General features: G+C 43.1%; 1 protein-coding gene across 4 annotated transcripts in view; it reads left to right on the forward strand.

The window, feature by feature from the left end:
- Positions 1 to 16,923, forward strand: part of LOC141147040 (sodium channel protein type 2 subunit alpha-like) — a 229,147-nt gene that overhangs the window by 50,416 nt on the left and 161,808 nt on the right. For all 4 annotated transcript variants that reach the window (XM_073634018.1, XM_073634019.1, XM_073634020.1 and 1 more), the window contains exon 2: positions 790 to 1,104. In XM_073634018.1, coding sequence (XP_073490119.1) covers positions 838 to 1,104 — 267 coding nt within the window. In that variant the 5' untranslated portion in view covers positions 790 to 837. The remainder of the gene's footprint in view (positions 1 to 789; positions 1,105 to 16,923) is intronic.

The raw sequence follows: 16,923 nt of genomic DNA on the forward strand, positions 1-16,923 counted from the left end.
TAGGAGCCGCCGCCCCGCAGCAAATGTACATGGGGCGGTCGGCAAGCATTTAATCAAGACCTGTCTCTATATATTAAGCTGAAGTTAGAAGCTAATTGGCTACCATGCACAGCTGCACCAGATTCTGAGTGCACCAGTTTTAGCAAATTTCCTGCATAATTTACTTGAAATTTAGGTTTACATCTTTTTTCTTTTTTTTTTTAATTTCTTTTTAAGCTGAACTCCAGAAATGCAAGTCTGACCATATTTTATTTCACATACTAAATATGGGTGTAACATAAAACATATATATTGAGAGAGAGAGAGGAAGAGAATAAAAATTAACTTGGCACTGCAGATATCTTGGGAATTAGGTGTCAGAATAGGTGCAGATATACGCTATTAGAATGTGCGTGTGTCACCAAAATGTACATAAATTAAAATACCAATTACATTTTGCGTGCTTGCTTCCATCTTGAACTATTTTCCCGGCCTTGTATCTCTTCGGACCTCCATTGGCTCCACTGAAGAAAAATGTTGCCACTGGCATCTCCAAGAGACATAAAAGGATATTTGCTCTAGCAAAGTAACAGCTGGTATCTGATTAACTACTAATGGAAATATCTCTCCTAACTCCCATTTTTTGAGTAAGAAAGTGCTAGTACAATAACCACTATTTGACTGAAGAAAAAATGTCTAACAAAAACAAATTGCGGAAGTGAACATAAAACCTTAAAATAATGTATGAACTATAAATATATTCATATAGATAAGACATTTAAAATGGATATATCTCAATTGTTTCTACAGCACCTTCATGTGTGAGAGGCTGAATGGGAATTACTGCAGGATGAGAAGATGGAACAGCCACTTTTACCCCCACCAGGACCTGACAGCCTTCGCCTCCTCACCAGAGAATCTCTTGTTGCTATCGAGAAGCGCTTTGCAGACGAAAAAGCCAAAAAACCAGCAAAGGACCGCAGAGATGACGATGACGAAAATGGGCCCAAGCCAAACTCGGACTTGGAAGCAGGCAAAGGCTTGCCTTTTATATATGGAGACCTACCACCCGAAATGGTCACAGAACCAATGGAGGACCTCGACCCCTATTACAGCAACAAAAGGGTATGTGACTTGATGGTCATTACTGCTTCAACATTATCTAAAAAACTGACATGTTAAAGAGTTTTTTAGCCTTTTATAAGAGTGGTAATATAACCCTACTAGGATGGTAAAATTGTTTGTAGGCACTTTACATTTTTAGATAATTCTTTATACTTTATGCTACTTTAATGTTTCCTTGGAGGTTTTTGTATCTTTCTTAAGAGCTGTGGCATAAGCTGTTATCTGGTTTTATTGGTTTAGGAAGCAGGATGTATGTAAAGATACGTTTTTCGTTTAGAACTGTTTTCCCTGCCAAAAGATTTGTATATCTGTTTGGAGAATTTTGTGATTTACACACAACTGCCAAACAGCACTACCGGTAGCTTCCTGTGTCCAATTTTCACCACCATTCTGGCCACTGGCTGTGAATTAGCATCGCAGCATCAATAATGTATGGTCTGCTGACAAGGTCATTTTCCTGCTTATATAGAGGTGTGCAAATCACAAAACTAAGGATAATTACTAATGCCTTATAGCAGTTCACATATACAGTATGTACTCCAGTGTATTTAGAGAATTTCCCAGAATTCCAGTTTGAAGCCAAAATGTGTTCAGAAAATTATGAAATTCTTTACTGTAGGCATAGTGAAGGACACCACTGACAGTGGCAGTTCTGGTGAGCAGAGAACGCGTAGTCCTATTTAAGCACGGTACATTCCTGCATCAAGAAATGCACCTGTGGTTGTGCTGCTTTTGCACAAAACAGACGTAGAGCAGGGAACTGATATGATATGCAGGGCACAATACTTTTCAAAATTTAAAAAGTATGTTTAAAATTATTATAAAGCTAATAAACAACTCTGTAATACAATTTGCATTATTTTATTCCATACTCTTTCTATACTTTAAAGTGGTATTAAACCCAAAATCAAAGATTTATTATATTGCAGCTTACCAATCCTTGGTTGTGATGCCTGCATTCATTTTCTTTTTTTACGCTTTCTTTCTTCTATTTTCATCTGGTGATCCAGCCAGTAAATCCGTTGTTTTTCAAAAGAACACACTCCCCAGCAGAATGTATCCATTGCAGAGATGAGACAAACCATGTAATGCTTGCAGGGATGCTTACAATGACCAGCGTTTATTTATATGAAACCTTTATCTTAAAAGGAAAAAAAATGTTTCTTGTGACTGCTTATAAAGTATTAGCTAGAGTTTGGCTTCAATTTGGTAGTGCATTTAAATCTGCCAGTCAATCTAATACTCCCCTCCCCCCAGACTGACAATGCTGCTGTCTAAAGGTGCCCCCAGCTCTCCTTCATGCAGAGTGGGGGCACTCTAATACAAGGGATGTGATACTGGCTAGATCACCAGGTGAAAACAAAGGGAAAAAGCCTAAGAAAAGAAAACTGATGCAGCCACCACATCTAAGCACTGGCAAGCTCACATTTTTGGTTTTGGGTTTAATACTGCATTAATGTCAATTAAAATATATACACAGTTTATACATGTTATTGCTCCAATGGATTTGGCATAATTCCTATAATTTGCATAGATGTGTGTGGTGTGTTGTAGAGATGCCAGGGCTGTGTATTCCCAATTACCATTGATCTCCCCTGTTGAGCTGTTGTGTTCTGAGGATGATCCCAACACTCAGATCAGCGCCCTCAGGCATTGGTGAGAGTGCTGGTTGGGAGCCGAACGGCTGCTGTTTTTTCAGAATGCTCGTCTGACAGAAGCCGACCAAACGACCGGCTTCTGTTGGACCAGGTGCCATGCACATGGGCCGAATGTCAGTCATTTTTTATTGAACCATCCAATGTCACCTGGCATTTGGTCCGTGTTTACAGGGCTTTAGGCTTCATGTACACATAGCCTACTTTGATTACTAGCCGGCAACCAAAACATTCCTATCCTGAATGTGATTCTTTTGCATTCAAGAGAGGAAGGTTGAAGCTCCCCTATCTGCAGCAGCTCCTAAACATGGACACATAGGCTTTTATGGAGTTGCTTTGGCAAAAAAACACCAAAAGCTCCTAAAGTCAAGTTTAGAAGCTGTAGTGTACACGAAGCCTTAAAGTTCTTTAGTGAAAACATTTTCTTAGTTTTAAATAAAGTCGGGAAGACTTGAGACCCTTGTCAGGTCTGTATTGCTGTCTATGGTTCCACCTAGGGCATGCACCGTCTGTGCTTGTCCTGGTGACCATTGTGTGAGAAGAAAGTGAGAGGAAATCCAAGATTTTACCAAAATTGGGGGTTAACAGAAAAACCCTAATAGGGATACCTGTTCTGGCGACTTTCCCCTTTCCACAGATTCCAACCGTCCCTGATTTCGAGGGACTGTCCCTAATTTGGAACAGAGTCCCTCTGTCCCTCTTTCCCCCATTTTTTTCCCCTCATTTTTGTCTGATGTTTATAGTTGTATATTAAATGCACTATTTATCATTCAAAAGGTGTTTCCCAGTGTCAAACCTCTCATCCACTTCCTACTTTTCTGCCTTTATAAAAGTCAAAAGCCAATATAAAGGAATAGTAGTGGTAAAAAGAAAAAAGCACATTTTTTTTTTATACATAATTCTACTTTTGCTAATAGATGTCCCTCATTCCCATCTCAAAAAGTTGGGAGGTATGCCTTTCCTTGAAGAGAAATGAAGGACAATTTCCCCAATCAAACATCAACAGCAAACAAATAAAATAAAGAAAGAGAGAGGATAAAACTTATTATCTATTATCTAGAGATCTAGAGATACACTTCAAAACTGGCCCAACACTCCTTCCTTAAAACCTTTGCAGTGTTTTCATCCTGCTATGAGAGCTCCGTCAGTCAGCTGTTGGCTTTCTTATCAGATATGCTGCCCAACAGCCAACTGAAGGAGCTTGTACAGGAGGCTGACTCTGCTACTGCCAATTGCAAGACAGTGTCTAAGGGGGGAGATTTACTAAAAGTGGTACAATCAGAATCTGGTGCAGCTATGCATGGTAGGCAATCAGCTTGTAACTTCAACTTGTTCAGTTAATCTTTGACAATAAAGCCTGGAATATATGCAGAGCTACACCAGATTTTGCACTCTCCAGTTTTAGTAACCCCCCCCCCCCTTTCTAGGTAAGAAACTTTGCAACAGATACATGTAATATTGATTAGAAAAAACCTGTCACCACATGGTGACTGCCAAAACAGGACAAACCCTATATCCCTACGTTCACACCTATGCTTTAAATAAGTGAATTTTTCCCCAAAACACTGGGGGATTGATGGGATCAGTAACAGTGGTGGGGGGGGAAGGGATTAGTTAAGAGGCAATACACTGTGGCAAATTCTGAATCTTGTAGAGCAAAGCTCGAGATCTTTGGCGAGTATATAGTGGAGGATTCTACCAATGTAATGGGGAATTTACAATGACCACCCATGTGAGGGGGGATTTACACTGACCATCAATGTGAGGGGGATTTTGCATTGACCACCATGTAACGGGGGATTTTACACCACCCACCAATAGGAAAAAGGGATTTCTACACTGACACCAATGTAATTAAAGCATTTACACCAACTACCAGTGTAAGGGGGAATATACAATGACCTCCATGTAAGAGGAATTTGCACTGACAACCATTGTTGAGGAGATTTGTACTGACCACCAATGTAAGGTGACACTTCTACACCGACCACCAATGTTAGGGGGGATTTACACTGATCACCAATGTAAAGGGGGATTTACACTGACCACCAGTATAAGGACAATTCTGCATTGACAACCAATGTAAAGGGAAATGTACACTGATCACCAATGTAATGAAGAATTTACACTGACAACCAATGTAACGGGGGATTTTACAACAACAGCCAATAAAGGGGGATTTATACACTGGCCGTCAATGTAAGGGGGATTTACACTCACCACCAATGTAAGGAAAAAAAAGGGGGCTTCTACATGGACCACCAATGTAAGGGAGGATTTAAAACTGACCAAAAATGCAAGTTTGGATTTTTTTTAACAATTACCAATATAAAGAGGAGTTTCCACACAGGCCACCAATGTAATGGGGATTTACACTGACCCCTAATGTAATAGGAGCATTCACAGTGACCACCAATGTAAAGAGGGATTTACACTGACCACCAATGTAAGGGGGGCCTTTACACTGGTCACTAGTGTAAATGAAAGGATTCTACACCAAGCCCCAATGTAATGAGAAGATTTACACTGACCACCAATGTAACTGAGACATTTAGCCTGCGTTCACATTTGTGTGTGTCGGGAACACATGTGAGTCATCTGTACATCACTGCTGCTGGTAAACAAATGTTTAGGAGCAGTTGGGCATTTTTTTTAGCTGCCCCTGAACTCTCCTCTGTCATCTTATCAGTACACGTACACAGGGTCTTTTATAGTCGTTTCTAGGCAGTTGAGTTTAAGCATTTTTTGGAAAGCAAAAAAATGCGTTCGAGACAGATGTTCAGAGGCATTTGAAACGCCAAATGACTGTAACAGCTTGTAAACGCGTATAAATGCAGTAACTCGCACCCAGCCGCATTTGGTTTAAAGGCGTTTTAAATGGAGATACATTTTTGAGTATTTGAAAAAAAAAAAAAACACTTTTAAACGCTTTTTTAAATGTTTTTAAAATGTCGGTTACTATCTGTCAAGTTAAATCGTTTAGGAGAGGTTTTAAAACGTCCCGTGTATATTAAGCCTTAAAGTAGTTAAATTAGAACAGCTTGTAGCCCTGATTCATACCGTAGAATATGTAGATTGAAGCCTAAAGCTCCAAAATGCCCAACAACCAAAATCTCATGCTTTTAAATTGTGCCTGTTCGCATACAGTATGGTCCCTTTCACATGGGGCGGACTGTGGCTGTGACCCTCTTGCTCAGCAGGGGATCTGTCGGCTGATCCCCGCTGAGCAGGCGGATGACAGCTATGTGTCTGCTCCGCTTATGCAGATTGGACACAGACACAGACCGCTCTTCTCTATGGGCGGCCGATCCGTTTACACCCAACTGCCATCCGATCCGCTGGATGGAAGGGATCGGATTGGAAGTTGACGGGTGCATCCGTTTACATCCACTGCTCTATATAGAAGAAGAATTAAACATCTGTGTAAAAGGGGCCATAGTTTGAGTGCTCAGGAGAAACCTCTAGCCAGAAGAAGCTCTCTAATTAGGCAAATTAGGTGGCCCTAATTAGACCTCGAACTCAAAGAGGACTCGCGGCCACCTAATTGCTTGTGCTCAATCACTGATGTTGACGCTGGCGGCTCATCCTACCCCCCTGGGACCCCCTTGTGGCCCAGGGGCTGACTGACAAATCGGGTACTCTCTGAGGAAAAGCCAGCCCAGCACGGAGCGGCTGCATCCCAGTCAGGGAGCGGGACAGTAGAGGCCTCTAGGTGGTGGCAGCAGACGGATGACAGCACTCGGCTCCATGTGCCATCTCTACAAGGCGTTTTTGCGGGTGGTATGTCCATGTGGGAGTCTCAACCGCAGCAGGGCTTGCTTTGTCAGCCTGCACCGCTCACCCAACCTCTCCGCACCTGCCTCCAGCTGAGCTGCCCAGTGACTGAAAATGAAAGAACTCTGCCTCCAATCTCCTGATGCCGCCTGGCCGACCAGAGTGAGTGCCCGTGCAGTCTCCCTGTGTGCCTGGATAGGAGGAGCAGTGGACGGCTGCATATAGAGGAATTTATCTTTCCATATTCCTCCTGCAGCCGCTGAATATCTGCAGGAGGGAGAGGAGAAGTGAGCATTCAGCGGCTGCATGGAGGAAAATGGAAAAATCACTTCCTCTATATACAGGCGCCCACCGCTCCTCCTATCTAACTTCTCCCGTCCCCCCATGCTCTCTGCCCCCTCCTTGTGCTCCCTGGCTCCGCCCCATGCTCTCCGGCCCCTCCTTGTGCTCCCTGGCTTTCTTCCATGCTCTCTGGTCCCTCCTTGTGCTCCCTGGCTCCTTCACCAGTGCTCTCCACATTCCCCAGTGCTTTCTGCCCCCACGCCCCCAGTGATCTCCAGCTCCTCCCTGCTCTTTGCCCCCCCCAGTACTCTCTGCCTCCTTTACCCCCCCAGTGCTCTCCAGCTCCTCCCTGTTCTTTGCTCCCCCTCCCCTGCTTCTGCCCAGTGCTCTCACAGACTGGTACATGGAGCACAGGAGGGTCTGCAGACAGGGACAGGGCTAGGGATCTCTCTAACCCCCCCTCTTTCTTACCTCTTCCTATCTCTCTCCCCTCTCTCTCCCCCCTCTCTCCCCCTCCCTCTTCATGTCACCCTCCTTTCTCTCACTCCTCGTCTCTTTCTCTCTCGCACCACCCCTCTCTTCCACAACCCTTTCTCCCTCACCCCCTCTCTTTCTCACCTCCCTCCTCTGTGTCACCCCCAGTCTCTCTCACCCCCACTCACCCCTTCCCACCACTCACTCCCTCTCTTCCCACCCCCCTCTCTCTCTCTCTCTCTCTCTCTCCCTCTCTCTTCTCTCTCTCTCCCCTTCTCTCCCCCCTCTCTCTCTCCCTCCCTCTCTCTCTCCCCCCTCTCTCTCTTTCCCCCTCTCTCTCCCCCCTCTCTCCTCTCTCCCCTCCCCCCTCTCTCTCCTCTTCTCTTCCCTTCTCTCCCCCCTCCCCCTCTCTCTTCCCCCTCCTTCTTTCCCTCCCTCTCTCCCCCCCCTCTCTCCCCCTCTCCCTCCCCCCTCTCTTTATCCCCTTCTCTCTGCCTCCCTCCCTCCTCCCTCTCTCTCTGCACTGTGCTGGGATCCCCCCACTCTCCTTCCTCCCAAGGCATGGGAAATTCATAGAGGGGTAGGTTGCTACCTTGCTGGTCCAGATGTTTTATTGGCTGCATATGTCTGATGGGTGAGGAGGGTGCCCTGGAAGCGGTGCTGATGAACTGTGTGCTAGATCCGTGCATCTTTCTGTAGCCATTTTTATTGCTTGAATTTTTTTTTCCATTATGGGCATGAGTGCGGCCTCATGTGTAAGTTTCACCTAAGGCCTCACAAAGCCTGGAGCCTCCTCTGCCTGTAGCTCAGTGTCTGAAAAAGGTACATGAGCTACTTTCAAAGCAGAATGGGGCATTTGTGGCCTCATAAACTTCAATAAGAGTGCATGAAAATGATTAAAAAAGTATGTTTTTCCAGCCTAAACAATCATCTCTTCCTCCTAGTTACTAGATTTCCACTGGCCAAAACAAAAACACTCAAGCCTGAATACACCTGAAAAAATGAGAAAAAAACAGAAACAGAAAAAAATGACAGGCTGGGTTCACACCTATGCGATTTGGATGTGGGTTTCTCTATGGAGCCGGTTCACATATCTCCGTTGCAGCTCCAGAGCGGCTTGCACAGGAACGCTGTGCGTCTTTGGCTCCATTTCAGGGCCGAATTCAGGCAAAAATTCAGCCCTGATTCATCCCTGAAACAGAGAACAGGGACATACTGTCGGCTGTCAGAGGTGTGAACCCAGCATTAAACTTCTGTGGTGGTAATGTAGCCTTAACAATATTACCTTTTCATTTAATTGTTTAAGGGTACCTTCCCCATTTTTATTCCTATTGCATTTGTCTAATATAACTAACAGTAAAATATGAATAAAACCCATGTTCTAACATTTGTCTAAAGCCCCACACACATAATAACCGGCTGACATTCGGCCCAAGGGTAAGGCAGCTGGCTCAAACAACCGGCTTATGTCAGGCAAGCGTGCTGGAAAACCAGCAGCCGACCAACTCCCGATCAGCACTCTCAGCCAATGGCTGAGAGTGCTGGTCGGAGTGTTCTGGCGGGGGGCATCCCCCTGTCAGAACACAACAGCTCAGCAGGGGAGACTGGAGCTGTCAGGCTGCTGGTTTAAAGGTAAAAAAACTCTTATGCCCTGTACACACGGTCGGACATTGATCAGACATTCCGACAACAAAATCCTAGGATTTTTTCCGACGGATGTTGGCTAAAACTTGTCTTGCATACACACGGTCACACAAAGTTGTCGGAAAACCCGATCGTTCTGAACGCGGTGACTTGTGACATGTACGTCGGGACTATAAACAGGGCACTAGTAAATAGCTTTCGTCTCTTAATTCATTCTGAGCATGCGTGGCACTTTGTGTGTCGGATTTGTGCACACACGATCAGAATTTCCGACAACGGATTTTGTTGTCGGAAAATTTGATAGCAAACTCTCAAACTTTGTGTGTCGGAAATTCCGATGGAAAATGTGTGATGGAGCCTACACACAGTCGGAATTTCCGACAACAAGGTCCTATCACACATTTTCTGTCAGAAAATCCGACCGTGTGTACAGGGCAATAGTGTGTATGAGGCTTTAATATCTAGGAATTAGATAAATGCAGCCACCATTGTAAGACCTTAATTATTGCCAACATCCCTATGGTATGGAACACAGAAACAAGAGTACCCCCTGTACATTAGGACTTTATGGGCAAATACACAATATTAGAACAAAAAAATATATACAAATATAAAGTTTATTAATATACAAATAGAGATAAAAACATTGGTGCATACATCACCATAGAGTTTAATATGACAAAACGTAGTACAAATATGACCCAAAAAGGATTGCGTAATGTTGTGCACAATTCTCTTCTCGTTATGCCCAACGTGATTTTGAGCACTCTACAACAGAACATAACATTTATGTTATGTTCTGTTATAGAGTGCTCAAAATCTGTGATCTTCTCTTACAAATTCCCCTGAAGAAGGGATTTATATTTGTTTCCGAAACACGTTGGGCATAACGAGAAGAGAATTGTGTACTACGCAATTACGCATTACCCAATCCTTTTTGGGTCATATTTGTACTACGTTTTGTCATATTAAACTCTATGGTGATGTATGCACCAATGTTTTTATCTCTATTTGTATATTAATAAACTTTATATTTGTATATTTTATTTGTTCCAATATTGTGTATTTGCCCATAAAGTCCCAATGTATCAGGGGTACTCTTGTTTCTGTGTTTAATAACTAGGAATGTGTTAGTAAATGGTTGCCAAGCTGACCCATAGGGAGGGGTGGCATTATTGTAGGTGTGGCGGAAATGGCTAGGTTTTGTAAAATGTCAATATGTAGGAGAGCAGATGAATAGAAGCTTTAACTACCTAAAAACCATGCACTTAGAATTGAATGCCTCTTAAGGGTTATATTGGTGTCGATTTACTAAAAAGCATAAAGGCTATTCACTCTGCAAAGGAATTTTCCCTTAGATTAGCGAATGAGGTGAAACTCTGCTGACTTCCATCATCCAATCATGTGCAAACAAAAATTGTGTTTTCTCTTCTCCTTCCATTTCATTGGGTATGCTTTGCAAAGTGAATTTTCACTTAATTTGTGAATGCAAAAGTGTTTACAAAAGTCTATTTTTTTTTCCAATAAAAATAACAAATGTGTTATACCTACCTGCTCTGTGCAGTGGATTTGCACAGAGCAGCCCTGATCTTCCTCTTCTTGGGTCCCGCTTCGGTGCTCTTGGCACCTCCCTCCTGTTGAGTGCCCCCACAGCAAGCAGCTTGCTATGGTGGCATCCAAGCGGAGTCACAGCTCCCTGTGTCTGTTCAGACACAGAGCTGCGGCCTGCCCCCTCTCGCTCCTGATTGGCTGACTGACTTTGATTGACAGCAGTGGGAGCCAATGGCGCAACTGCTGTGTCTTAACTAATCAGGAGAGAGTCTCGGATGACCGAGACAATCGTGGACATCGCTGGACTGAGATGGGGCCCGGGTAAGTATTAGGGGGTGCTAGGGTGGCTGCTGCACACAGAAGGCTTTTTATCCTAATGCATAGAATGCATTAAGATAAAAAAAAAACTTCTGACTTTAAAACCCCTTTAAGGAAAAATTTGCTTGCAAAGTGAACAGCCTATTTGCTTTTAGTAAATTAATCCCATTGTGTTTTTGTATTGTTTTTTATTATATTCAGAACTTTAAAAGAAACATCCTAAAAATCATTCCTATTTTTTAGCCAGGTGAAAAACTGCTAAAATTTTATATTTTCCATTTTTTGCCAGCAATTGGAGTGCTAGGCTCCCTTTAACATTTTACATTTAACATCCGTTTACCAGGTTAATTGATCAAGCATGTTGCTTACAAAGCTCAGTAGCCTTAAATTATAAATATATAGCTAAAAAAAGAGAGCCGTTCAAACATGACTTAGCCATTCAGACCTCACCCATAATGATATCTCCCTCCTAATGGGTCAGTTATACCCACTATGTATGGTTCCCTATAGACTTGGAGGCACCATCTGAAAGCAAACAGCATCTGATGTTCTCTCTCTCTTTAGAAAAATCACATAAGATTTAGTGACATCAGTGTCATTGTTTGTAAAACAAATCTTTTATAAAACATACACTTTAAAAACAAAAATGTAATGTAATTAAGTATAAACTAAAAAAAAAAACAAAAAAAATTTAAAAAAACGTATTGACTCTAAACGATTGCTTTTTCACTTTAAATATGGCTGTTTTCAATAAATCATTTTACATAACCTGAAATGTTAAACCTTAGTACCAGAGAGTAAACAGATACATATCTGTAATTTGTGGTTATACTATTGCACTTTGTCACAGTGAGAAGTACAGCTTATAATAGTAATTTAGCTGTAGAGAAATGATTATTTGTAAGAGTTTTTTGTACAATAATAATGATAACTGTAGTACGATTACAGTTATAATAAGGACATGATCATTCTTAAAGAGTTTGGTGTTGGAGTTTTCACTTGTTAATATGGATTTTCTATTCTGTGGGTTGCAGGGTTCATAAAGCGTAAAAGCAATTTGTTTTAACTTTGAATAGAGTGTGTAAGAGCTGTAAACCCTGTCTAGTTGTTATTGCTATCTGTATCCCCGCTAGGTAGAGTCAACGTGCTATTTATCTTCCTGACCATTGTCACTGTCTTAAAGTGAGGTGAAATTAAAAGTTGAGAAAGGTTAAGCACCCGCTGTTTGAGCAAAATTATCACTTGATTCCCCTGATCCACACATTTGCCGTGGATGGGGGAAACCTCGACACTGAGCTATTGTATTCTGACAGTGGGGAGACTTCCCCTTCGTGAGAATACACTGATCAGCACTGCCAGCTATAGCCTATAGCTGGTCAAAAATTTGACAGGCTGGTTTACATTTGATCGGTAGGTCAACTTCTGTAAACCCAGCCTGCCCATAATGTCAAAATGTGTCAGGTCTCTGCTGAACCGGCCAAATTTCAATCAATATATGGCCAGCTTTGTCAACCTTTTTTACCACAGAGGAACAATTAAAGTGGTTGTAAACCCTTAGCAACTAGCCTCAAGAGGTGCACAGAGATGAAACAAATCCTCCCACTTAAGTCGTACCTGTTTATCTGCAGCCTTCTCTCCTCTGTATCTGTTCAATGTGCAGAATTTACATAGTGTTTTTGAGCTTCAGAAGGCAGGGGGTGAAGATCAGGTGTCACACCCTGCACAGCTCAAAGAGTGGAGCTGAGTGTAATCTGAGACCTGAGTGGATCGAATAGACATACCACCCTCTACACAGATCATAAGGAAACATGCGCAGCTGAAACTGTCAGTTGCAGGCATGAGGTGTGCATGAGGCCCTCTCGATTTCTTCAAGTCGACACAACCTGTCAAATTTACTCATGTAGATAGCAGTGGTGTTCAGCAGACAGAAATCACACTAAGCTTTGGATTGAGGAAAGTATACACCATAATAAGATATGGTTAGTTTATTTTTCATGTCAGAGGTTTACAACCACTTTAATTTTCAAGTCTCAGGGAACCTCTGCTAAGGTTAATTAATCAGAAGCAGTAGGAAGAATGCCACTTATGTTAGTTATTAGTAGGAAGGATGCCCCCTATGTTGCTGGTTAGTAGAAAGAATGGCCAACTTATAGAGGTCACAGGTCAATGTTGTGAAGTCGCTGGCTCAGACAAGTGCATTTTGACATGGATCTATCCAGGCACCATCATGATGAAAGGCCAATCAGCCACAGCTAAAGAAACCTCTAGCAATCTCTGTAGGAACCTTAGGGTTCCATGGAACCTTAGTTTAGAATTGCTGGGTTAGAACCTTTGTCAAGTTTGTATTTAGGGATGAGCCGAACACCCCCCCAGTTCGGTTCACAGCAGAACATGCGAACAGGCAAAAAATTCTTTTGAAAAATCAAAAGTGCTAATTTTAAGGCTTAATATGCAAGTTATTGTCATAAAAAGTGTTTGGGGACCCGGGTCCTGCCCCAGGGAACATGTATCAATGCAAAAAAAAAGTTTTAAAAACGTCCGTTTTTTCGGGAGCAGTGATTTTAATAATGCTTAAAGAGAAACAATAAAAATGAAATATTCCTTTAAATTTTGTATCTGGGGAGTGTCTATAGTATGCCTGTAAAGTGGCACATTTTTCCCGTGTTTAGAACAGTCCCTGCACAAAATGAGATTTCTAAAGGAAAAAAAGTCATTTAAAACTACTAGCGGCTATAATGAATTGTCGGGTCCCGGCAATACAGATAAAAGTCATTGAAAAAAACATCATGGGATCCCCCCCAGTCCATTACCAGGCCCTTTGGGTCTGATATGAATATTAAGGGGAACCCTGAACAAAAATTTGTTTTTAAAAATTGCGTGGGGGTCCCCCCAAATTCCATACCAGGCCCTTGAGGTCCGGCATGGATATTAAGGGGAACCCTGCACCAATTTTTTTTTTTAAATGGTGTAGGGGTCCCCTTCAAAATCCATAGCAGACCCTTATCCAGGCACGCAACCTGGCAGGCTGCAGGAAGGACAAGAGAGCGTGGCCTAGGAAGACAGGATACATTGTTTTAAAAATATGTAAATGGAAATTAACCCGACATTAAGTTTTCCCTTAAATATTTGAGTGAATTTCAGTACATTCACTGCATCTTATCTGTAGTCATCTTGGCCTTAGATAAACCATAGATAAATCCAGCAAAATAACCTGGGGGGTAATGGGGTTGCATAGTTTATTGAGAGAAGTCATTAGATTCTTTGGGTCAAACAACATGCCACCAGCCCCCTTTTTGGTGGACTGTTAAATAGAAGTCTAGCTCTGCCATACATAATTTTTTTTTGTTTTCTTAAAAATCATAATATAACTTAAATGGCTGGATCTTTTACAAAAGGATATCATTAATTACATGTGCCTACAGTGGCAAGATGTCTAAGTAATGCTTGATAAAATCATGGTAAAAGGAATGGAACTAAGGGACCTGTGTGTGTTTGCCTATGACAAGTGAAGCTTGTCATTAGACGTTGTTCTATTTAGACGTTGTTCTTCAGGGACTCCAGTTTCTAATTGTAGCATCCTCCTAGCTAGTGTAAATTGCAGTGGCGGCTGGTGCTAAATTTTTATCAGGGCGTGCAAATAAACTGAAAAATTCTGAAAAAAAAACCCATCAATTGCATCCCCACTGTGCCCGTTAAACGCAGCCACTGTTCCCACCAAATGCAGCCACTGTGCCCATCAAACGCAGCCACTGTGCCATTAAACGCAGCCAATCTCCCCATCAAATGCCGCCACTGTGCCCATCAATTGCCGCCACTATGCTCATCAATTGCCGCCACTGTTCCCATCAATTGCCGCCACTGTTCCCTTCAAACGGAGCCACTGTGCCATCAAATGCTGCCACGGTGCCATCAAATGCTGCCACTGTGCCCATCAAATGCTGCCACTGTGCCCATTAAATGTTCCCACTGTGCCCATCGAATGCTGCCACTGTGCTCATCGAATGCTCCCATTGTGCCCATCAAATGCTCCTAATGTGCCCATTGAATGCTGCCACTGTGCCCATCGAATGTTCCCATTGTGACCCCCCCACCCGCTCACCCGCCATCTGCACGGCACTTACCCTGCTTTAGTGGGGCAGTGGGTGACGGCGGCGAGCGGTGTCCTCCATGCTCCTCCATGGACATGCTCCACCATGACCTCCACGTCTTCTTCTGTCCTCTGCTCCATCCTCTCCTATAGGTGATTGGACACCTGATAGGCATCCAATAACAGCGCCTGGCGTTTCAGCCAATCAGGTGACGGGTAACAGACCCAAGCACCTGATTGGCAGAGAGGCGGTTCAGTGTTAGGAAAGCAAATATTAATTCGCTTTTCTAACATACCTGGCGCTCGCAGTGCACCTTTTTTTACGCCTATTAGATCCTATGCCTCTAATCAGGTGCTTCAAAACCCCCCCGCCACTGTAATTCAGGCACCGGGAGCCCAAAAAGGGGTCGGGCGCCTGAATAGGCGGTGGCAGTGGCGGCCATGGATAGATTTATGCAATACATGAATCTATCCATTGGTCATAGAGGGGGTGGCAGGAGCGAGGGGGGCAGCACCCATGCACCCTTATTGAAGCACCGCCACTGGTAGATTGCCAGGTAAATTTAGTTTAGCTCCTCTGTAGTGGAGAAGAAATAGATAGCTTTAGTCTGCTCAGTGTCTCACAGGCTGCTGATCTGATTTATTTTTGCTGCATTCTAGAGTATTCTAGAATCATAGTGGGGGGAAGAATAGAGAGGCAGCCTGAATATTCATGGGGATACAGCCAATCCCTGGGAAGATGTGTCCAGTAGGTGGCTGGAGAGCCCATAAATAGGGGCCTGGAACAGAAGGAGATATAGCTTTGGTCCACTCCTGCAAGGAGGAGAACCCCTGTCTGGTGGGCTCTGTCCCTGAGGGCAGGCTGCTGGAGGTGCTGTTCAAAAGTCATCAAGAACCCAGGTGGAGCTTAGCCTGGGGAAGGGGGGCTATTCACAAATTCTGGTCTAGAAGGTTTTCTTTGGGCCTGGGGAGCTCACTGGAGAGTACCTGGTAGAAGTTTGGGGGAAGAGTGTCCAGGTGTCCTGTGGTGTGAGTATATAGGGTTGATTTACTAAAATTAACATCTGATGCAGTTCTGCATAGAAACCATCAGCAATCAGCTTCCAGTTTTTTTTTTTGTCAGAGCCTGATTGAACAAGCTGAAGTTAGAAGCTGATTGGCTACCATGCACAGCTGCACCAGATTTTGCAGTCTCCAGTTTTAGTAACCCCTATGTTATCCTCACTAAAGAGTACCCAGTGGATATCAGAAGGAGGCAGCCAATGATCCTGATGCATTGTGAGTAAATTACCTAATTGCTGTGCCTTAGTGATTGTGTGCCATTCTCAGATCTTTAAAGAAAGTCATAGGCACATTTTAGGCAGCAGAGAGTTGTGTGGGACTTTTTGTGTAGACCAGGGTGAAGAGAAGAGTCCTTAAGTTCAGCGAATTCTGGGGTATCCCATGCTTCTTTCACCCTATCTAAGTGGATTTCTTAAAAAAATAAAAAGAAAAGACACCCCTAGACTGATCTGTTCAAGCCAATGGAATGAAGATAATGCGGTATGAACACTCATTTTTGGGAAAGGAATCATTTAACACCAGTGGCTCCTTCAGGGGTGCACTACATAGCCACAAGAAAAACATGGTGGTAGTTTAATTGGCTTTTACACATACTGATCCTAATTTGAGGGCTTATCTGGGTCCGCCTAACTTTTGTAGAAACATTAGACTATAACCTCCACAGCCTGACTATAGTGAGTGTCCCTGTGTTTGGTAAACCACTGCGGAATATGTTGGTGCTATATTTCAGTCAAGGACGTAATCACTTGATCTTCATTGGTCTTTGCATTTAATGAAAAATAATTAGCAGTTAATTATTCTTAAACAATACACTTTATTAACTGTAGAGCAGAAAGCAATTAACCCACTTTGAAAAAATATGTTAGTGCTTGCCATTGTAAGAAAGTATTTTAGTAAATGGGAAGCAAAGGTTTTCAAGGCAGTAATCTGGTGATGGTTTTCAACCCAGAATCAATAAAGTCCCATCTCCAG

This window comes from Aquarana catesbeiana, linkage group LG06, assembly GCF_042186555.1.
Source record: "Aquarana catesbeiana isolate 2022-GZ linkage group LG06, ASM4218655v1, whole genome shotgun sequence".
Classification (NCBI taxonomy): domain Eukaryota; kingdom Metazoa; phylum Chordata; class Amphibia; order Anura; family Ranidae; genus Aquarana; species Aquarana catesbeiana.